Source organism: Amblyomma mixtum, chromosome 8, assembly GCF_055824585.1.
Source record: "Amblyomma mixtum isolate Tamu chromosome 8, ASM5582458v1, whole genome shotgun sequence".
NCBI lineage: Eukaryota > Metazoa > Arthropoda > Arachnida > Ixodida > Ixodidae > Amblyomma > Amblyomma mixtum.
Genome location: NC_143019.1, coordinates 73,505,700 through 73,528,638, shown reverse-complemented (window position 1 = coordinate 73,528,638; position 22,939 = coordinate 73,505,700). Strand labels below are relative to the sequence as shown.

General features: G+C 50.3%; 1 protein-coding gene across 2 annotated transcripts in view; it reads left to right on the top strand.

Annotated features, from left to right (window-relative positions):
- The first annotated feature begins 281 nt into the window (after positions 1-281).
- Positions 282-22,939, top strand: part of LOC149333007 (uncharacterized) — a 68,355-nt gene continuing 45,697 nt past the window's right edge. For both annotated transcript variants that reach the window (XM_089555952.1, XM_089555953.1), the window contains exons 1-6: positions 282-408; positions 3,155-3,258; positions 6,745-6,949; positions 10,612-10,809; positions 13,845-13,942; positions 18,276-18,513. In XM_089555952.1, the coding sequence (XP_089412078.1) occupies positions 316-408; positions 3,155-3,258; positions 6,745-6,949; positions 10,612-10,809; positions 13,845-13,942; positions 18,276-18,513 (936 nt within the window). In that variant the 5' untranslated portion in view covers positions 282-315. The remainder of the gene's footprint in view (positions 409-3,154; positions 3,259-6,744; positions 6,950-10,611; positions 10,810-13,844; positions 13,943-18,275; positions 18,514-22,939) is intronic.

Below are 22,939 nucleotides of genomic sequence, written 5' to 3'. Positions count from 1 at the left end.
AATGGCCCCTCGACCCATTCGCTGCGCGGCAGATCAACCCGCCGCCGCGGCAGGTTTCGCGGCAAGCGGCTTGCCGCCGGCGGCATGCCGCGCGCGTCTTGCCGCCAGTGTGTCCGTACCTTTAAGTGGATGCGAATGCAAAAGTGGGAGAAAATCTGGAGTGCGAGCGGTAGAATGCATTTATGCATTAAAAATATCCGCCAGCGACTGCGTGCGATCGGTGACTGATCAGCACACAGCCACAGTGGAGTGTTGAACTGCGAAACAATTTGCGCAGCGCCCAACGCCCGTCGCTGTATCTGCGCCTGCTTCAAGATGAACCCCCTCACACCGCCCGGGCTGACTACTCTACAGCGCGGCGTCCTCCTCAAGGCCAGGCGGCAGTATGGCGTTCACTTCATGTTCGCTGTAAGTATACGCACACCTGGCCGGCAGTCTGGTATCTGCTGCTTTGCTTGTCCTTCCTTCCTTCCTTCAAACCTTTCTCTTTCTTTCTTCCTTCCTTCCTTCCTTCCTCCATCCCTCCAAACGTTTCGCTTCCTTCCTTGCTTCCTTCAAACCTTTCTCTTTCTTTTTCTCTCTCTCTTCCTTCCTTCCTTTCTCCATCCCTCCAAGCGTTTCTTTCTTTCTTTCTTTCTTTCTTTCTTTCTTTCTTTCTTTCTTTCTTTCTTTCTTTCTTTCTTTCTTTCTTTCTTTCTTTCTTTCTTTCTTCCTTTCTTTCTCTCTTTCTTTCTTTCTTTCTTTCTTTCTTCCTTCCTTCTTCCTTTCTTTCTTTCTGTCTTCCTTCCTTTCTCCATCCCTCCAAGCGTTTCGCTTCCTTCCTTGCTTCCTTCAAACCTTTCTCTTTCTTTTTCTCTCTCTCTTCCTTCCTTCCTTTCTCCATCCCTCCAAGCGTTTCTCTTCTTTCTTTCTTTCTTTCTTTCTTTCTTTCTTTCTTCCTTTCTTTCTTTCTTTCTTTCTCTCTTCCTTCCTTTCTTTCTTTCTTTCTTTATTTCTTTCTTTCCTTCCTTCTTTCTTTCCTTCTTTCTTTCTTTCTTCCTTTTTTCTTTATTCTTTCTTTCTTCCAAGGACACTCTTAGTCTACACCTATCTTGTTCCTTTTGTGCACGGATACTGTGTATATAATGTAAAATACATGTATGAAGGCTGTATAAATTTATAGGTGAACAATATTGGCGTTCGTCGAATAGCGCGCTCCAGCAAGTTAGCGCCCGTCCTGTCCTCTTCTCGGCTGCCTTATGGAGGAACAGAATAAAACAAAAAAGCTAAGAAAAAAAGCTGAACCGAGCTTAGAAAGCCAGAGCGAATCGCGAGTGATTAATTACGAGGTTTTTTTTTGCCAGTTTCAGTTGCGTGACGTCACACTCAACTTACCGCTGCGGATGGGATCACGCGTGCTCTAAAAAAAATGCGAAGACACTTTGGCAACTAAAGTGTTGAGAGGCGAAAGCCGAGGACACTATGCCTTGGCGACTTCTGGTGGATGTGACGTCACACCATTCCCGTGGCTATATCGACACCCAAATTATGCATCTTTCGGGGATTTTAAGTGTTAATTACGCCAAATTACATGTTTTTCCATCTAATTTGACACAAATTCGATGTTTTTCCAACCATTCTGTGATAATGTTCACTATGTCGTGACTACTTCTGGTGGATGTGACGTCACACCGCTCCCGTGGCTATATCAACGTCCGCGCTATTTCGAAGCAATTGTGACATTTTTGCCTATAATTAATTAACTAATAAATCTACAGTGATCAAATTTGGCTTCTAGGTTCATTTTTTCCTCCTCTATCTGAAGCAACCATTCGTTTTCTCCTATCTTTTTTTAGTTCCCGAGTTCAACGCGTGTGACACGGTTTGTTAACGGACGGCAGTATGAATGAGCCGTTAAAGGCTTTCGCCTTAATCTATGACGCGAGGAGAAGTTTCTCTGCGTCACACCTCCCCCACGCTCCAACAAGCCGCCTGTCAGGTTCCGCGTTGCCAATCGCGACCAGGAGGAGGAGGAGGAGGTAAACTTTATTAAAGAAGAGGTAGGCGCGATCTGGGGTGATGTTCCCTTCCCCGCGGTGGGCTCCTCTTCTAGGCCGGACGCCAGGTGGCCGACCGACGATGTCGTTCGGCGACCTCTTCGGCTCGCTCTGTGACCCGAAGTTGAACCTCCGGGTCCGAGCTGAGCAGCGCGGCCTCCCACTGAGATCGGGTAGAGAGTTGCAGACTGTGCGGTGGCTTGTCTTGAGTACATGAGTATAGGATGTGCGGTGTGTCTGCCTTTTGGTGCCCACAAAATTAGAGTGGGCGTGTCAAAAAGGAAAGGAAAATAATAGCGCCCGGCCCGCACCGCTTAGAGCACAACGGGCTTACAGAGAGAACAGCGGGGCTGTACTGCTCCGGGAACCATATGGAGTACATGTACGGATTAAAGAAAGTGTCTGTTTGGAGCTGCCGCCAACTGACTTGTTGTGTTTTACTCAGAGATTTATGTGGTTCTGGGAAGATCTGTCTTAGTTTCTTGAAGTGGGTAGTAATTTCTTTATGGGTTGTCACTCGCTCCTTGGCCGATCTGAGCTCGGGATAGCGCACCTCCCGGTTAACCACGAATCCTCGGGCAAATTGGTGCGCCGCCTCGTTTCCAGGATGGTCCGAATGGGCGGGGACCCAGATCAATGTGATCTGGCGGGTATTGGAGATTTTTTGTAAGATTTTGATGGCTGCGGAGTGGGCCCTTCCTTTTGCAAAATTTCGAATTGCTGTTTTAGAGTCGCTGATGATGTATTCGGCAGTGGTGGAGGTAATGGCTAAAGCTATGGCAGCTTCTTCGGCCTCCTCCGGAAATTTTGTTTTATCGATTGCAATCGCGACCAGACGTCACGATTTCTGTTATGCTCGAATTTCGCGCCACTCGATGTCGTTTGCCGCGCGGAGAGAAATTCCGAAGCTGCTCTTAGCAAATTAAGACTGCCTCTGAAACTTGCTGGATTTGTGCCGCCATGAATAACTGAAGGCACATATATCCTTTGTTGGTCTTCGGAATTTCGTGTCTGCATCTCTGTAACTTTCTTTACGAAACGACTATAACATAGTGCAGCATTGAAAGAGCGTCTTGTAGCTTGACTCTTCTAACTATGCCGACAAACCTCTTTCTCAGGTGCCGCATGACGTCTCCAAGCACGGACTAAACTTCGTATTGCCAACCGGCTTCGTCGCCAAATCTTCTCTCACATTGGTCATTGTGGTCGAAGCCAACCAACCGTAAGCGTTCGAAGGGGGCTACCGTTCCAAGTCAGGAATCACAGAAACTGATGAAAAAAATTTTTGTAACCTATTGCCACAATGCAGGTGTGAATGTCGGGTCTTATAGTGCGATGCTTGCGGTAAAATCGCCGAATACCGTCCCGTGGTGACCCGCCGCGGTGGCCTATAGTGGCTAAGGCGCTCGCCTGCCGAGCCGCAGTACCCGGCGGCAGTACTAAACAAAATCAGCTTTTTAACGTTTGGCTTTTATTAAACTTGCCAGGTAACAAAATTCTAGAGCTTTTAATTTTTTTGTGATTAGTTTCTTGTTGAGGTAACACAACAGATTTAATTACGGACTACATTTTTGTCGTGGAGGAATTCTGTGCGGCGATCCTCAGTGTGGGCGGAGCTCCACTACAGAACTAAGCTCTATTCGACTATAGCTCCCTATACTGACTTGCGCGTGTCTGCACCGCCTGCGAGGGCGAAATAAACTTTAGCGCGCGCTGCCGTGCTTTAAAGGAGCTCTGAAACACCATCCGAGGATAGCACATCAAATCTCTCAATCACTGCACTGTGTTGCCATGAGCACTTGAGTCAAATAATACACTTCTACATGCAGCAGAGAACCCATAATGGCGCGCGAAAGTTGGCGAGCCCTTCACGGCGACTGTTTCATGATCGCACCCTCCTCCGTCGCTCGCACCTGCGTATACAAGTTGAGAGGTGGCTATTGGTTAGATTCCTTCGGACGTCAGGCAGCTACCACGGCTGCTGCCAATAAGCTCCGGCTGGTCAGGAAGCTCCGCCCCCGGAGGTGGGGCTGGCGGCGGAGCGCCGACCTTAATTCCAGCGTGCAAAAAGTAACGAGAGAAGAGGGAAAGGCGCAAAGGCGCTGAAATTCAACTTCTGACTACAGATAACTGAGCTTTTACAAAGCGCATTAAAAAAAAAATTCCTGCTATAGTCGGATACAACCAAAAAAAAACAGCAGTTGTTAACACTGGGCTGCGGTCCGTGGCGTCTTGTATTACTCCGCTGGCCAATCGCAATAGTAAACGAAATCAGCCTTTTAATGTTTCACTATATCAAACAATCCACGTATGAAAATTCTAGAGCTCATAATCTTTTTCTTGTGATAAACTTCTTGTTTAGGTAACAAGAAAGGTTTAAGCAGCGGACTACTTTTTCGTCCTGGAGGAATTATGTGCGCAGAGGCTGAATGTGGGCGGAGCTTCACTGCAGACTTCAGTTGAATCTGACTATAGACCATATTCGTGAAGCGGGGTGCATCCAAAGCATACCGGAACTTTATTAGAGACCCTTTCAGAGCCGCTTTAAAGAGAAAGTAGCTCGTGTGCCCGGCTTTAAGCAAACCACGCAAAGCACGCGCTGTTCTCGTCAAGCCCAGTTTTGTGTCGAGAGTAACCACGTGGTATTGGAAGTGAAAACTGAAATTGATTCCTTGAAACGAAACTGCGGCACGAATGCGCTTCGCGTTTTTTATCTTTTTTTTTTCGTGTCTTCATATTATGCTTGTTCAGCTCGCTCTGCTTGCTTCCGCCTGTGCGCTGGTCACACTTTTCTGTTACTTTTTTCTTTCCCCTTTCTGCGGTTTTTCAGTGGTTTAGGCGCTATATAGACTGCTGACCCCAAGGGCGCGGGCCGTATCTCGCCGCATTCCGACTTGGGATAAATACGAAAACGCATTTCGCAATGTCGGTGCGCGTTAATGAATTCCAGGAGGTTGAAGTTTGAGAGTTTTAGCACGGTCGTACGTACGGCTGGTACAGCCAATATGGGAACGCATTGCCGTTCCTGCCGTTGCCTGCTTGCTTAGCCGCTACTGATGTACGGTCGTAGTTACCGTTGATGACGTATTTACCGTATAGGTACCTAAAATATCTCTGTTAACCCGAGGCTCTCCTATATGGCATTGCCCACTATTTACGTACAGCCTTTGGAAGTTCAAGTCACAAACCACTGACCACGCCACAACTTTGATGCGCTTAGATAGGGCACGTATCCCAAGCAGCACAGAGCATCGGCCCAATATTGTATATGTGTTGGCAAAAACCGGACCAACAAAGAACCATTCTTTGCCAACATATTTCTAATATTGATCCGATGCCCTGTGCTGCTTGGGATATACCGTTATACTGCGCGTCCCGCCGCCCGGGGTCTACATTGCATGTCCTGTAATCTACATAGCCGCATTGCTACCGCGCGTGTCTTACACAAGGATAGTTCGTAAGTTCATATGTGCAATGGCGTCTGCAACCTTCGCCTTGGCAATTGCTGCCGATTTAAACGGCGTCGGCCGAGTAAGTACACATACTGTATATTGAGGGCCCGCCGAAGTGCCCTCTCGTGTTGCCGCAAGCTATGGATCTTTAGTAGTACTTTGTAATCACTACTGCAGCGCCCGGTACTGCACCGATATTTACCTGCATTAAGCGATTCCTACCACCTGCGTATATATTTGTTTACAACACACCCGCCTGTAGGCGAATGCGTCATTTGAGGGAAGCCCACGAGACAAACCTTTGGGCGACCACAGCGCATCTTCGGTCATGGCTAAAACTGCCCACTTCTCGGCATTGTAACTGGACGCGATGCTTTCAAATTCCGGCAAATGCTGTCTTCATACCTGAACTTCTAATGCGGGTAATTGCTGCCTTTGCGTCTTATTTTTATGCTGTAGTTGCTTGCTTCACTGCACCTGTCTGCTTGGTTTGGTTTGTGGGGGTTTAACGTCCCAAAGCGACTGAGGCTATGAGCAACGCCGTAGTGGAGGACTCCGGAAAATTTCGACCACCTGCGGTTCTGTAACGTGCACTGACATCGCACAGTACGCGGGCCTCTAGAATTTCGCCTCCATCGAAATGCGACCGCCGTGGTCGGGTTTTTAGATACATGTATATATTTTCTTCTTTCATTTGTCTCCTGCCAAGGAACGAATGTTTCACCGTTTTTTACCTATATTATCATATGTTATTCCGATGCCCCACCATTTAATACCTCTCGCAGGGGTCTTCAAGGGCTAATAACTGATGATGATGATCTCAGTCAAACATCGTGCTAATATCTGGCCAAATAAGCACCGAAACAGCACCGAAACTCCCGCCAGAAATGTGTTATTATACGTAAAAAAAAACTTTCTTCCTTGCATTAGGGCCGATGCCGTTGCACATTCGACTACAGCTGCAAATCGCTGTACATATCGACCGCGCCATTCGCTAGAGAGTATAGGTGGCCGCACTGGCGATAAATGGCGGTACTTTAAGGGTGCTGGTAGCGACTGCTTGAAAGCACCCGTGAACTCAGCAGACAGGTGATCGGCACAGTATTGGAAGTGTATTGGCAAAACCTGTTCCTAAAAACACCAGAGTGAAACCATCCATTTCCAATACTGGGCCGACTACCGGCGCTGCTTGGGAGACCGCGCCTGTCGTCTGCTTTTGTGTCGCTTTCTTTTCGTGACGTCCTTTCCACGCGCAGCATGGAGATACAGTACGAGTCCAAGACGCACGAGAACAAGTACGTGTACGTGACACGCAAGCCAAACGGGGAGCTGGTGATTGGCTCCAAGGACCTCGTCTACAAGGTTCACCACCGCCTCGACTTCGAGCTGACTAAAACACAGATCATGAGCCCCGGCTTGCACATCCTTACGCTCTCGTTAGACAGCACCAGCCGTTTCCAGGTGAGCCAGCCGGCTCTCAACGCTTTCACTTGCACCCTGCTGTGAATACGAACTGCACAGCGCGCGTATACTTTCGACGTACAGGTATTTACGAGGAAACGCTTAATTTTCCCTCAAGAACAAGGCGTATTTTTTACTTCAGCATCGTGTGTGAAAGAGACAGGTTTTATACTGGAAATGATGGTGGAGAGGTGTAACATTGGAGCATACCTCTGAGCTGTACTCCACGCTGGGGAAGGGAAAGAGCAGAACAAATGAGAGAGGGAAGGTGGAAGGTGTCGAAGTTATGATACAATGAACTGTGTAAGCAGTCTAAGACACCTTCTCCCTAGTACAATGAGCTGTATGAGGAGTCTAAGATCTCTTCCCTTGATACAACGAGCTGCATGAGGGGTGTGAGACAACTTCTCCTCTAGTTTATGAGCTACTTAAGTAGTATAAGACACTTCTTCCTCTTATACAATGAGCTACGTGATGAGTCGGAGACACCTCCTCCTCTATGACAATGAGTTACGTAAGGAGTCTAGGGCGTAAGGAGTCTAGAGTCTTTCCGTACCATGGGGAAAATGACCATTTTCTGAAGGTTTCAGTACATTTTTTTTTCTGTAAAAACTATTGCATTCAATATTGATTTGCAATACACAGAAACAGAGCTGAATAAGGGTGCTTTCTATTAATATACGTTTAAACAATAAATTGCATGTTGCAACAAAAAAATTCATTTGCTAAAAAAGAGATTTTAGAAAAAAATTCAGCAAAACTTGCAAAAACACGCTTGTATTTAAAAAAAATGTTAACATTTTTTTGAAATATGCAAAATGTTTGCTACTCTATTGGCCACTCTCTGCAAAAAAAAAATCATTTCTATCTTGAATAGTATTGTTGCTACAAAACAATAACTGGAAACACTATAGTTGTGCATCGGAGCACGGCCGCCTGTGTTTCAGGCTGGTTTCCATCATCACCGATGTGAAAACTGAATCATCTTCAGCACCTTGCAACATTTTTAGGCTCGTTATTGCACAGGACGTCGATTAAATCACTCGCAGACGAAACGGAGTCCTGAGATTTGCTATGTCTTAGAGCGCGTGCCGCGTATGCGGAGGCTGCCAAGCGACTTTGATGGTACCGCATCTTCGGAGTGGGTTCAAAAAATGCCGTTTTGTAGGGGCAAAAAAAAACTATATCGCAAACAAAACTTCATTTCTACGGCCACAAGCCACATGCGCATTGTGCCTGTAAGCAACGCGGAAGGCTCCGAAGTCGAGCGGCGAAGGCGTCATCTGCGGGCAACATGGCGGGCAATGAGCGCAGGTCCGCGTCTTCATTTCTTCGCAGCGCGTTAGAAAGTGCCCCCTCGCGGGACAAAAGAAAACTACATCGGAAACAAAACTTTGGTTCCTGGCCTACAAACTACATCTGCAGCGTGGTCATTAGCAACACAGAAGGTTCTGAAATCGGGCCATGAAATGATCGTTAGCGGGTTAACGATGCTCAATGGGCGCGGTAGGGAAAGAGTTAAGTTCTCCTGTGGTTCGTAGCAAATTAACCCATCGTAAAGCGCGCACCAAACAAGTGCGGAGGCTGAACAGAACCTGTTTTCTTTCGAGTGGCAGCTAAATGCATGACTCTTCAGCATCGCTGGGACCGCACTTAATCCAGAAGGCAGCGATAAACATGTAGTTTGAGAGTCGCTTCGTTACTGTTATCGTCTAAACCTGACGCGCTATTTGCAGGGGACGTAGACACGTGATTGGTCGGTGCCCCGCGGCTGTCGTCTTGACTGTAAATGTGACTGGTCAGCATGCGTCATACGTGGACACAGAAACCACGCTCTCAAGATCACCCACCTACCCGACCCACATGTTCATTAGAGATTTTTAGCGTAGCGGAGACGTACTAGCGTAGACGTATACCAGATTACCTTAAACCGGCTGCGTCATTGCGGGTGCGCATCGTCCGCTAATCCAGTATACGTCTACGCTAATATGTCTCCGCTTTAAAAACTCTATTGTAGCGAGAGCTATACATTGCCCGCAGTCGCGCCGTTTCGCCGTGGTTGTCGGTCGCCAGTTCTGCGCAAGCGCTAGGAGCCGAGTGACGTCAGAGCCGCGCAGTTGGTGCGCCGCGCGCCGACCGCGGAGCAGACGCTGCTCGCCTCCGGCCAAGGAGAGATATACCGTACCTCTCGCTACGTATAACCTGGCATAGCTGAGCTAAGCTACTTTTTTTTATGGCTTGGAAACACAATGGCAGCATCGTCTTTGGGCAGCGGTTGAGCGCGGGAATCCTCTGTTGCGGCGCACAACGAGGCCATTCAACGCGGAGGGAGAGAGAGTCCCTGTATACATCACTGTAGACTGCTAACAAGAACGTCATCAGGAAGCAAAATAGGCGTGAACGGTTCTCTAGCCGTTCCCTTTTAGAGGTAGGGTGTACTCCCCGTGTCACAGGGTAGATTTCGATCACTAAATTTACGGAGTGCTTACTGTTGGCAACGGAGGCAAATTCCTATCTTAAAGCATTACGATCCTAACACGGATGGGCGATGCCCGCACTGTGGGGAGACCTGTGATATCTTCCACATGGTGTGGGCATGTACTCAAGATCCCCACCTCCCCCCTTCCCCTGCCCCTTCCAGAGAGGCATGGGAGACTGCCCTCCTCAACTGCTCCTCGCTTAAGTCCCAAAGGGCTCTGGTGAAACAGGCGAGAGACGGGGCATTGTCATGCGGTGTCCCGGACTAGGGACGCCGACCATTTAGCGGAGCCACTCTGTGGCTCCCAAACTCTATTGCGGCAATTAAAAGTTTTCACCACCACCACCTGGGAGCATAATAACTTCATGCAGTTAGACACGGAAGGATTTTTTTAAACGCTGTACCGGAGGTATTCAGGTTAGCAGTAAGATGAGACACAAAGATGGGTTAAAATGACAGTAACTGCAAGAACTTCCCTACACAGAGTAGCATGCCAGCGATTTCAGACGAAGCGCATCTGTTCTCGCTTCGGCGAGCGCGGCTTCGGCCGCTTCTTTTTGAGCAGCGTCCGCTCCGGCGGACGCAGTTGTTGCTGCGACGCGCGTCTTTTCTTTCCTTTTTTTCTTTCCTCTGATCTTTTAACTCTCCTCTATCTGCACGTGGCAGCGGTGGTGGCTTGGCTCGAGCCAGTAGCAGGCCCGTGCAATTTCCTCTTCATCCTTCTCTCAGTCACAACAACAACAACAGACGAAGCGCGGCTACGGCCGCTTATCTGATTTTTACAGCCAGCGTCCGCTTCGGCGGACGTGGTTGTTGCTGCGGCGCGCGTCTTTTCTCTCCGTTTTCTCTTTCCTCATATCTTTCAACTCTCTTCTATCTGCACGTGGCAGCGGTGGTGGCTCGGCTGGAGCCAGTTGGCAGGCCCGTGCACTTTCCTTTTCATTCTTCTGTCAGTCGCAACATCAACAAACGCCGGCTAAATTCTCTGTATTTCATTAAAGAGTTTCTCTCTCTCTCTCGTAAGTATCACGTATTTTGAGCGATGGAAATCTATGCCATGGCTTGGGCAACATACCCGACCCCTTTACGGAGTTCGAAAAAGGACCATTTACCATTGGCTCTTTTTACTCCAGTGTACCGCCTTTGCGCACAACGCACTGTACTAAACAGCGCATGGACGCAGGCGACCCTGGACGGAGGCAGCGGCATGGTCAAGGAACAGGTCCAGGGCCCCGACATGGCCGTGTGCAGCCGTATCAGGCACGGCTTTACCTACTTCGACGAGCCTAAGTCGACCGCGCTCATGAAGTTCAAGGTCTACGAGATGCACCACGGCTCCGACGACCCCAAGGTGCTCTTCGAGCAGATTTCGGATGGCAAGGTATACACGACTGCGCATACCGTGCTTGTCGCACGTGTGTGAAGTCCATCATTGATACTCTGAACTCATGGAAAAAATTTATAAACGTAGTTAAACCGAGTAGATTTGGTTTGGTTTGGTTTGGTTTAAGGGGTTTAACGTCCTAAAGCGACTCAGGCTATGAGAGACGCCGTAGTGAAGGGCTCCGGAAATTTCGACCACCTCGGGTTCTTTAACGTGCACAGACATCGCACAGTACGCGGGCCTCTAGAATTTCGCCTCCATCGAAATTCAACCGCCGCGGTAGGGATCGAACCCGCGTCTTTCGGGTCAGCAGCCGAGCACCATAACCACTGAGCCACCGTGACGGCTAAACCGAGTAGACCTGCGCAAGCAGGTGTTCATTCTTCAATTGGAGGAGGCACTTAAACTCCGCCTTAGGGGTGTGGCATGATATCTTTAGTGGGATAATGTCCATATATGCTGAATTGGTAATTCCTATCTAAGATTCATAGATGGCGACGAGTCCTCATATACCACTACCAGCGCAGTGCGCTGGTAGTGGTATATACTGCGCTGGTCTTTGACCAGCGCAGTGGCGCAGCGGTTAAGCGATGCGTCACTGCACTGGCAAGTGACTGTTTCTATCCCAGCCACCCGTCGGGATTTTGCGACCCATGTTGCTCTTCCCGAGCAACCTCTAGCGCAGAAGGCACGACACTTGTACGAACTTGCCCGAGCTTACCCGAGTAACACGTGTAAGCTCGGGTAGTAACTCGGGTTGCTAGGCAACGGCACAAGACCGTACGTGCCGTTTTTGCCAATACGCTTGTGCTGTTAGCTTGTGGTTAAGCGTTTGGTTTAGCTCGTGCCGGCTCCCTGGCCGGCGCGACGCCGTCATGAGCTTTGAAACCCAGCGCCTGTGTGAGGGTGGTGCCCTCTGGGTGTGTAGGCGACAGGCGGAAGCGGCGCGGCGCCGTCTGTTGGAGCGGAGCTGAAGCGGTTGCTAGGCAATGGCGTCTCAAGTTCGTTTGGTAGCCGCACCGCCACGAGCATACGCGACGAGCCGAGCTGGGCTTCAGTAGTGTTGCTTTTGCAACAAAAGGAAATAATTTCTTTACCAGCATCATCAGTAGGACTATGGCCACTGCAGGACAAAGGCCTCCCACATCTCTCCAATTAGACCCGTCCTGTGCCAACTGCGACCACCTTATACACCAGCAAAGTTAACCTCATCCGCCCACCTCACTTTCTGTCGCCCTCTGCAACACGTGCTTTCCTTCGCACTACCTGCCCTTCCCAAGCCCATTTCTTCCTCTTGATTTCGACTAGGCTGTCGTTAGTCTTCGTTTGTTCCCTGACCCACTCTGCCCGCCTGCTGTCAGTTAACGTAAAATCTATCATTTTCCTTTCCATAGCTCGCTACGTTGTCCTCAATTTAAGCTGCGCCCTTTTTTGTTACCCTACTTTTCTGCCCCACAGATGAGTACCGGTAAGATAGTTTTAAGCGACAGAGTATACAGATCGTTCGGTCGAAGAGCCGTCGGCGTCGTTGTTGTCGGCACCGCGCGTTGGAAAAAAATGTATCACACCAAAAGTTTGCTGCAGAAAGTTGCAGATGGTGTTATACAATTCAGCGTTTCGGGCAGCATAACCTTACTATTAAATTAGAGCCTAGCTTGCGGCAGGAATTCGAACCGGCGACCTATAATCGGGGACTGCGAGTGTCCACAGCGATATGCCAACTTTCGATTTCGCCGTGGCGGTGCTCCGAGGAGGCATAGAGACCGACCTTGAGCCGACGCCTAGCAACCGCCGCAGCTGGCGGACGCCGTGCGCACGCCGTGCGCACGCCGCGCCATCTGGTATGACGTCACACCGCTTGCCTTGTCGTTGCGCTCGCTTTCTCTACGTATATCCTGGCATAGCCGAGCTAAGCCTCTGCCAATTTTAAGGCGGAAGCCTTTAATGCCTCATCGTTGTAAGCAGGAGTTGTCGACAGAAAATGTCACGCTTTTCAATTGGGCGAAATGCTCGTGACGTCACAGTGCGCGAATTTCAAATGGGACCAATTGTATTTTGGCCAGTAACCATGCAACCAATCAAAGGGATCGTATAGTGATGCTCCAACTAAGTGGGAATGAGTTTAATTAATTGCTTAATTAATCAATTAGCCTAATTAAGATAGAGGAGAATGAAGAGGTCAGAAGAAATAGGAAGCGAAAAGAAAGACGCGCGTCGCAGCAACAACCGCGTCCGCGGAAGGAGACGCTGCTGAAAAAACAGATAAGTACGAAGCCGCGTTCGCTCCACCACCACGCACTTCGACGTTGCTCGTTTCGTATACGTTGTGTCGAACATCCTAGATAGTTCCAACATTTGACATGTGAATGACAGAACACGATGGATAGAATTAAAATAATATAAATATGAAATAGCCTAATTAACCTTTCTAGTTAGACCGCATAAATCAACAAAACCGAGAACGAAATTGGTCGAGTTGGGGAATCGAACCAGGGTCTCCGGAGTGCGACACGAGCGCGCTAGCCACTCCGTAATGCCAGCTGAATGGTTTGGAATGAACAAAGGCGCGTCTAGCTAATACGGCGTCTTCGTTCACTCCCATCTTCCCCCTTTCCCTTACGGCGCGGTGCAGGTGTCCACCCAGATATGCTAGAGAGATACATTTCCTTTCCTGAAAAAATAAATTTACCGTCCAGCAAGGCGTACAGCCGAATTGGCGATGGCGTTCTGTAGACTCCCTGGCAGCGTTGCAAGACACTGTCGCGTTCCACTCTTACAGGCGAAGCTTAACATCTTAACCACACATCAGTGACACAAGCAGACAACCAATGGACGCGTCATTCGCTGGCAGCACTTGAATCATCATTCACAACCACATTCGTGGCAGAATGCTGTACTCATCCTTTCGCCTTGCACCACTTTAGTCGCCAAAGTGACTCCAAATTTTTTTAGCTCTTCGGTATATGCACTTTTGATCATGTTTTCAACCTGCAGTCTTGCTGCTAAGTCTACGGCGCGCGTTGTCATCGCAGGGTGCCAGCTACACGCTGCCGCCGTTCGTGTTCGTCGCTGCGGGTGGCGAGGTCATCTTCGGCGGCAAGTTCCACCCGCGCAGCACCCCGACTGACAGGTGAGCTTCAGGAGCCACTAACTATATACCCGAGGCACCCTTGTGACGTCACAAGCGTCATTCTGTATCGTATACAGCACGCAGCTTCAGCAGTGCAAACCGGAGCAGTTGGAGATAAGCCGATTAGATATACTTGCAGTCTGCAAAATGGCCGCCACTGTGACGTCGGTGCATACTTCATATGGAGGCTTTCCTCCGAAAAGAGGGAGCGAGCCAGTGCGAAGGTTTGGTGACCTCAGCTGAAAGTCCCCATGTTCTCCATTGTCCGTCTTGGTAGCACGTGTTTCCAACTCGCCTATAGCCTTGCAGAAATTTCTTCTGACAGTCCATAGACAGTGCTGTATGCGCGGTTGGGTCACCCTACCCCCCCCCCCCCCCCCCCCCCCCGGGGCGGACAAGTCACCCCCGCGTGCGGACGGACCGAGCTGTACGTGCGCGTTTATGCGCACGGCTCAAGCAGTCACGGACGCGACGTGCACGCTCTGCTCAGGAAGCCGGCTAGCTGGCGCCGGATAGACGATGATTGGCGCGGGCGGCCAATCATCAGTGGGGAAGGGAATCGCAGCGCGGATTGTGACAATTCTTATTTTACAGCAACAGAACCAGCACTCACTGAAGTACAGACCTTCAAAGATAGCGCTGCTCCAGCGCGAATGTCATAGTTCACGCTTTCGCCGCTAGGATAGAAACAGTACCGCCAGTGTGGCGCTATTACGTATACATATGCATACATATACGTATACATATATTTACACATATGCATACGTATATACAAATAAGTATACACATGTATGTATACCTGAGGAGACAAATGGCGTCCTCCGTTATTTTCAAGCGAACGCTTTTGCAAGCCTCGTCGAGCCAAGGTCATCTGCGCGGTACATTTGACCTTCAAGTGGAGGTATGTCAGCCACGTGACGTGCAACGTGATTCGCCGCAGCTGCAGCCGCGCACCGCCGCCGCTGCGCCGACTCATCAGCTGTGTCCACGTGACTATAACCACATTACTCGCCGTTCGCTTGAAAGCTTGAAAGGGAGACGGCGTCGTTCTCGCGTGCATACACACTGCCGCCTCGCAGTTTCTCGCTAGGGATGAAGCGAGTCGGCCGGGGCCGTCTAAGCTCTCGGGACGGTCTCGTAGACGACGGGCTGAGTCTGATCATCCAGGTGGCGTTGGCAATCATGGTGAGAATTTAGCTATAGGTAGAAAATTTAAACGTACCAAGCTAGCGGCAGGGACAGACGAGGAACAGGAGCGCCGACTGGCTCATCGACGGTTGAAGGATGCCTAAAGGCGGCAGCGAAGAGCTGGAGGCAGCCGCTGCTGATTCTGCCGCCGCCACGACTTCGACAACGGACGAAGAGGTTAGCAACACACAGTATAGCCACGCATAACAAAGTTTTCGCCTGCATAACCGGGCTTAGCCGAGCTGAGCCGCAGCCATTTTCTGTAGCGAAAGCTACATTTGCCACGAACTTGCGATTTCGCTGTGGCGGTGCTCCGAGGAGGCACAGAGACTGACCTTGAGCCGTTGCCTAGCAACCACCGCAGCTGGAGGACCCCGCGTTCGCCGAGCCATCTGGCATGATGTCACACCGCGCGCCTCACCGGGGAGCCGCCTCCGCTGTTTGGTATGACGTCACACCGCTTGCCTCGTCGTTGCGCCTTCGTATATTTTTCTCTTCGTATATCCTGGCATAGCCGAGCTAAGCCACTGCCAGTTTTTTTTTTTCAAAGAGGACATTTTTATTACTTATCCACCTAATGATCATCAACTTATCGACGTTAGGCGCGGCGGTGCTGACGAAAAGAAAGCAGTCAAGGGGGAAGGCGCTTTTTTTTCTGTCCTAGAAAACGTTTCATTATGGCTCATAGCAGAAGAACACGGCAACCGAGCGCCCTCAACGGCCAAAAGCTAATGAAAGTTGACACAAGCAGTTACACAGGACTCTGCTATCTGTGCAGGTCTCTATAGTTCAGTACGTTTTGGATGGGACATTGAAATAAAGGGGTACAAGCTGACAGGTCAGAATGGAGTGATGTGACGCACGACAACGCGCTGCGCTGATCTGGTCGGCCGGAATGGCAGTCGCCGGTAAGATATTAAGGCGAAAGCCTTTAATGCCTCATCGTTGTCGACAGAAGGTTGTCAGCAGAGGTGTCACGCTTCTGGAATCGTGCCAACTGTGGCCTCTCCTCCGCGCAGCGGCGAAACCTCCTCCCCTCCTTAGCAACCGGCGCGCTGGTGGGGGACGCAGCTGTGCATAGCAACCGTGACGTCACACAGTAGCGGTAGAACGCGTGCGCGTGCGTCGGCGGTGGCAGCTGCACCGCCGCTCCTTCGCCAGGCGTCTCGTTGCAGTCGAGTGGCTGAGACGCATGGCTCCGAAGCGGCCCAGTGATTGCGCTCCAGGCGGTTCGGGGAAGTGGCAGTGGGTTGACCACTAGGCTTTCGCCAAGCACACTTTAGAATTTACAAAGTGTCTTCTGGAATTTTTGACAACTCTCTTGACGTCATGGGCTCCTCCTCGCTCCTTCCAGCACTCATTCCTCTCTCTCCGCTGCGTCTGCCACCCCTGATGCCGCCTGGATGGCTAAGCGACCGTGCGTGACTGCTTTCTGCACACGGCTGCTCAACAGGAGGAAAGGCGCACCTTTTCCTTTTTGTTGTGTGAGGGCCAGCTCATCCCCGCCGACGGAGATCCTTCGCCGGAGGGCGAGCAACCCGTACTTTGAGTCAGAGCAACCCGAGCCGCCCGTGGGAGGAGAGAGTGATGTGAGGAGAGGATGAGGAGGACGAGCGCTCGCGCGGCGCGTAAACAACAGACTCAGGTGTTGGACACGAAAGAAGCAACACGGCCTCTTGTTAACCCAGAGCTCCTTTGTAACGGAAAGACGAATAAACGTCTTTTGAATTGTTCTAAAAATTCTAACTGTTGTTACTACACTCTCTGGCTAGCGTCGACATTTCCAGCTGTGTCTGAAATTCGCATTACCACAAGTGTGCACGACATTGAGTCAGTTCTATTTTTTAGAAGCCCCACGTGGCCAGAATGGATCGTCGGTCATAAAATTAGCTCATTGGCTGAAGGGAAACGACGTGAGTTCTTAACTGGCATGCTGCACAAAAATGGGAAAGTTTCCGCCACTCGATAATTATTTGTAATAAAGAAAATTACTCCCTGACATCCGCCAGCGCCGCCACGCTGCTACAAAGGAAAGCTATAAAGCTTCCAAAGAAACTGCGTAGTTAAAGAAAAATTTGCTGTGGTCAGGGGTTCGAACCCGGGACCACAGCTTCACCGGTGGCATAAAGCAGTGCGCTTGCATTCGTAAGGGTATCACAATATCTAGTAAAAATTCGATGCTCAGATACGTATGCGTTTTTTTTATATAAGCCTTATTGCTAGCAGTCCGACTCTGAATAGCTAGATAGTTCCTTGGAGCAATTTATGTAGCCCTCGTTGTTTATTCTGTTCATAAATAAGACTTCTGTCCTGAAGCTGCGCTCTGTACAACCGCCTGTGACGTGAGATGAGCATCCAATAGAGGGACCTTGTACAGGTGCACACAATAGTTTTCGAAACTTCGGAACCACGAAAAATCTTAGTTTACATGCCTACAGGCGTGGGCAGGCGTTGAGCGGTGCATTGATTATGCAGATAGTGCAAAACACATTCTTCAGCAGATCGATCGTGGCCGCTTGCTAGACTGCCAGGCAATTAAACGTTTTGTAGAGAAAGCTACATTGGCCACGAACTTGCGATTTCGCTGTGGCGGTGCTCACAGAGACCGACCTTGAGCCGTTGCCTAGCAACCACCGCAGCTGGCGGACGCCGCACCATCTGGCATGACGTCACACCACGCGCCTCGCCGCGGAGACGTCGCCGCCGTTTGGTATGACGTCACACCGCTTGCCTCGTCGTTGCGCCCGCCTCCGCTCGCTTCGCCAGCCGAAATGCGTCGTCGCTACCGAAATGTGATTAGGCGAAACTGCTTTCAGAAAGTATATCTTGGCCTAGCTGAGCTAAGCCACTGCCAATTTTTTTTTGTAATTCTTCTGTTGCGAAAACTTTTGTGGGCATATCTACCCCCTTCGCCAAAAGTAACCGAGCAGCAGGTTTCTGCTTCTCGACCGTATAACGGAGCCTTTATGGCACCCCTAAAGACATAAAGGTGCCAAAACGTAAGGACAAGGGCTCACGTACCTTGCATTACACAGGTTGCCACAAGTGCTTCGCTACGCGACTAAGAAACAAACTACCTGTGCTCGGTTACTTTTGGTGAAGACGGCACATAGAACTGCTGTGTCGTGTGCCTCCCCTCTTGCAGGATACCGGTGTTTTACGGCGGCAAGCAGGCGGGCGGCCTGCGCGGCGCACCCCTCGACAGCCAGGGCTGGGTGGTGTTCAAGTTCTACACCACCTTCCTCACCATCTACATGGCGAACACGGACGAGTTGCCGACGGTGATCAAGCGCGACGCCGTGAGCAAGACTGCCGGGGATGCCGAGACCCACGTCAGCGCCATCACCATCAGCCGCAACTTCCAGGTCAACAACGTCCATGTGGTGAGTATGCACGAACATATACGTATGGTCCAAGGCGCAAAACGGGATCCGCCTTTTAAGAGTGGTAGCTCTTAGCTGCCGATGCGAAGATCCAACTCCACGCAACCTGATTTGGGCCCCGGTCACCAGGGCCTCCAGGGAAACGAACAGGCCGATCAAGCCGTCCGCGCACTCTCTCCCCGGGCTGTCTCCCTGTCCTTGGAAGCCTACTTCCAATCAGACAATCTGGCCCTTACATTCAACACACATCCCCGATTACTACAAGGAGGAGCACCGGCGCTACCCGGCCCCTTGTAAGGGAGTGGATCGCGCTGACGAGCGCCTCCTCATCAAAATTCTCACTAGCACTGTACTGTGCCCGGCGGTACTTAAACATTTCAACACATCCTTTGATGACACGTGCCAGTTCTGTGGGGAGGTGGCTCACACTTTCCACATGGTTTCGGCGTGTCAATCAAACCCATCTTCCCCCCCAACCCCAACCCTACCAGAGAGGACTGGGAGGCGGCCCTGCTCGGCTGTCAGGACCTAAAGACCCCAAAGGCCTTGGTTCAACGGATGCGGGTGGCGTTGCTTGCCAATGGGGCCCCGGAATAGGGGCTCCACCTAGTATTGTTAGGGGAAAGGGCCTAGGGCCTACCCCAGTAACCTCTGTAAAAATTTAATACACGATAAATGTTTTTCACCACCACCACCTGCTTACGTTTTTCAAGGACGCGTCTGTCTGCAATGAATGTCAGATTGACCGAAACAGCAGCCACGTGGCTACACTACATCATATAGCAACAGTGAGAGCGTAGCGCCTCAACTGGTGATATAGTAGGATAGAATTTAAAAAAAAAAACAGCAGTTGCTAACACTGGGCCGCGGTCCCCGGCGTCCTGTATTGCTCCGCTGGCCAATCGCAACCGTAAACGAAATTAGCTTTTTAATGTTTGACTATACCAAACAATCCACGTATCAAAATTCTAGAGCTCATAATTTTTTTCTTGTGATAAGCTTCTTGTTTACGTAACAAGAAACGTTTAAACAGCGGACTACTTTTTTGTCGCGGAGGAATTCTGTGCGCGGAGGGTGAATGTGGGCGGAGCTTCACTGCAGACTTAAGTTGTATCCGACTATATACTTTCTACCCGTTATAGTATATGTGCCAGTATAGCGGCTGTAGAAGTGGGACCGGCACTGGGACAACCATTTGCATAAAATTTGGGGGACACCGCCCCATTTGGCGCAGAATGTTCCGAGTGGTGCCAAATCACTTCGCATGTTCCTGAGGATAAAATTACTGAATGAGATAAAGCGGAAAATATTTGTGGGATTCACAACGACGGCCTTTATCCGCCCCCAAACCGTGCAGTCCGAGGACCTTCAGATGGCCGCGCCGACCCGTTTGTCCCAGGGAGTTGCAGTGAGCTTACAGTATACAATGCAGTTACAGTATACAGTGGGCTTAGAGATAAGAATAATGAAATGAAATTACATTCATATACAATGAAGGCGTGGAGAGTGTGTTTTGAAATTCATACATATATCAGCAGTGAAGCGTTGTATTGTCACTGTGAAGCATACATACGGGAATCATGTAGACACATTTATTCAACTAATAGAACGGTACAGAGCGAGCGGGAGCATAACTTGTGAAAAATACATTCGAAACACATGTTGATATTATTGAACTGAGGGAACGGGGTGCAGTCCGCTAAAAGAGAGTAGAGTTGCCTGCACCTCTGGCACACCCTCATGATCTTCCGGAAAACATGAGATAGTAAGCTGGGTACAGGGTCAGCTAATAAGAGGTAATGCGCGTTTTTCTGTATTAAGTATTCATTTTTTCAGTCAACAGCGTCCCTTGTCTAGTTCAGCGCAGGATTTTATTCCACCCTTCCTGAAATTTCCTAAAATATGAAGTAAAAATTCAGGGGGGCGCTTTGTTGACCAAAGTGCGGTGAGGCGAAAACCTTAAGCGCGGTGTTGCTGCTTGTGTCACTGATTTGTGGTTAAGATGTTAAGCTTCGCCTCTAAGAGTGGAACGCGATAGGGTCTTGCAACGCTGCCTAGGAGCCCACAGAACGCCATCGCCCGTTCGGCTCTACGCCTTGCTCGTCGGTAAATTGGTTTTTGAGGAAAGGAAATTATCTCTCTCGCGTATCTCGGTGGACACCTGAACCTCGCCGTAACGGGAAGGGAGGCAGATGGGAGTGAACGAAGACACTGTATTCACTAGACGCGCCTTTGTTCATTCCGAACCATCGAGCTGTTGAATGTTGTGTGTGAAAGCCAGGCAATAAAGAAAAAAAAGGCTGGCATTGACAGAGTGGTTAGCGTGCTCGTCTCACACTGCAGAGACCCTGGTTCGATTCCTCAACTCGACCAATTTCCTACTCGGTTTTATTTATTTATTTTTATCAGAGCATCACCCAGTTTGAAATTCGCGCAGTTTGACGTCACAACTTCGACCAATTGAAGAGCGTGACATTTCAGTCGACAACTCCAGCTTACAACGATGAGGCATTGAAGGCTTCCGCCTTAAAACCTCGCAGCGCAATTTCAGGCGCCGAACAGATCCACTGTGAGACGCGGTGGTTTTTGTGTCCGTCCATTTTCAAAGCTATTTGCATGTTTACAAACGCTTCTAAGGCGAAAGCCTTTAATGGCTCATACTGTCTGTGCAAATTTCGGTGACGTAATGAGCGCGTTCATGCGCTGGCCCGAGAACACTTCTCCCGGACCCCGGATGATCAGTGAACCCAACCCTGCGAAAGAGGCTACATCGGTCCTGCATACATATCATCAAATTACAATTCTACAAACTCAGCCGCATGACACTGCCACCACCCCACAGTACCTTGTCGCCCTCATCCAGCGCCCATGGCGACAATTACAGACAGGCTGTTTTATTTTCCCCCACTGTCTCTCATGCTTTCACCCCACCTTTCCTCCTAATTGTACCACCTGTGGCGTCCACACTTTTTTACTACCTTTGGGAATGCCCTTCCCCAAAGGCAGTACCCCCCATCCCCAATCCCACTCATTCTTCCTGGGAGGCTGCTTTACGGACCGCTCAGCCCGCCGGCCAGAAATGGCTGGTGGATCGGGCTTTACGTGAAGCGCAAGCCCGTGGACTCCTGGACCAGTATAGGCACCACCCTGGAAGATTTTTTTTGGGGGTGTAATAAAGTTGTTTCCATCCATCCATGCCTCATACTCTCGTGACCAAGACGTGTTAGCAAATTTTTCCACGTTTCGGATTGGTCGAAATGGTCGTGACGTGCGAATTTTGACGGGTGTCCACTGAAATATGTGAAGCAGTTACTGCGCAATTTCCTTTCCTCAAATACAATTTTCTACTAGTGTCCACGGAGATATGTGAGACAGTTACTGCGTAATTTCCTTTTCTCAAGTACAATTTCCATTTTCTTCACTACGGCCCCCTCTTTCTTCTTTCACTCCCTCTTCCTCCCTTACTATACGGTGCGGTTAAGGTGTCCACCGAGAGGACAGAGAATTACAGCGCCATTTCCTTTCCTCAAAAAGCGTTGCGTTCAAAGGGCGACGCTTCGCGCCTAAAGGGCGCCGCCCCCCGAAAAGACAGCAAGTTTTTTCCCTTGTGCAATGGAATTGTCGGGGTTTCAAAAACAGAACCAAACGCTTGACAACCTCGAACACCCCACCGCAGTCCTTGCGTTGCAAGAAACCGGAGATGCGGTTAAGCTCACGGGCTATAACACTTTTCAACGAGACCCGTTCACCTTGTGGGTTTCTAAGTGGACACAGGCCACCACCCACCGCGGGTTCGAGCTTCGCGCGAGCCTAGGGCCCCGATCAGCCGTCACCACACACACACTGGGACACCGATGCGGCGCACTCAACCTCCGCTGGGAGGAGAGCGATTCGCCGCAAAGAAATAGGCCTCCAAGTTCACAAAGGAGACGTTTATTCACATCGTCCTCCAGCTGATACACACACACTCAATAGTCACCCCGTCCCGGGGGCGCGCGAGGAGCAAGGCTCCGCTGCGCGCACGAAGCGACTCGAGTAATGCGCACCGCTAGCACGCCGCTGCAGGAGAATGTCCCCGCGGCAGTGCTGTGATCTCTCTCTCGTGTCGACCGTTGGGCCGGTTGCGAGAGAGAGTGGGCATTCAACGCAAGGTACGCCTGTCAGAGGTCGCTGGACCCCGCTGGACAGGCTCGAGCCGCTGCAGGTCAGAGGACACGTGCGGGCGAGCTCGAGTAAGCACTGGTCCGAACGGCAAAGGCCGGCACGGACAAACAGTAACGTACGCACCTTACGCTGTCTCGGAGGGATCTCTCTCTCTCGGGGCCCCGCTCGGACGGTCGCGCAGCGCGCGGCCGCCCAAAGCGGGTCCCAAATTCCCGCCAAAAGGCGCCAATGGCAAAGGCCCTTGGGGAGCCGGGGCGGAGCT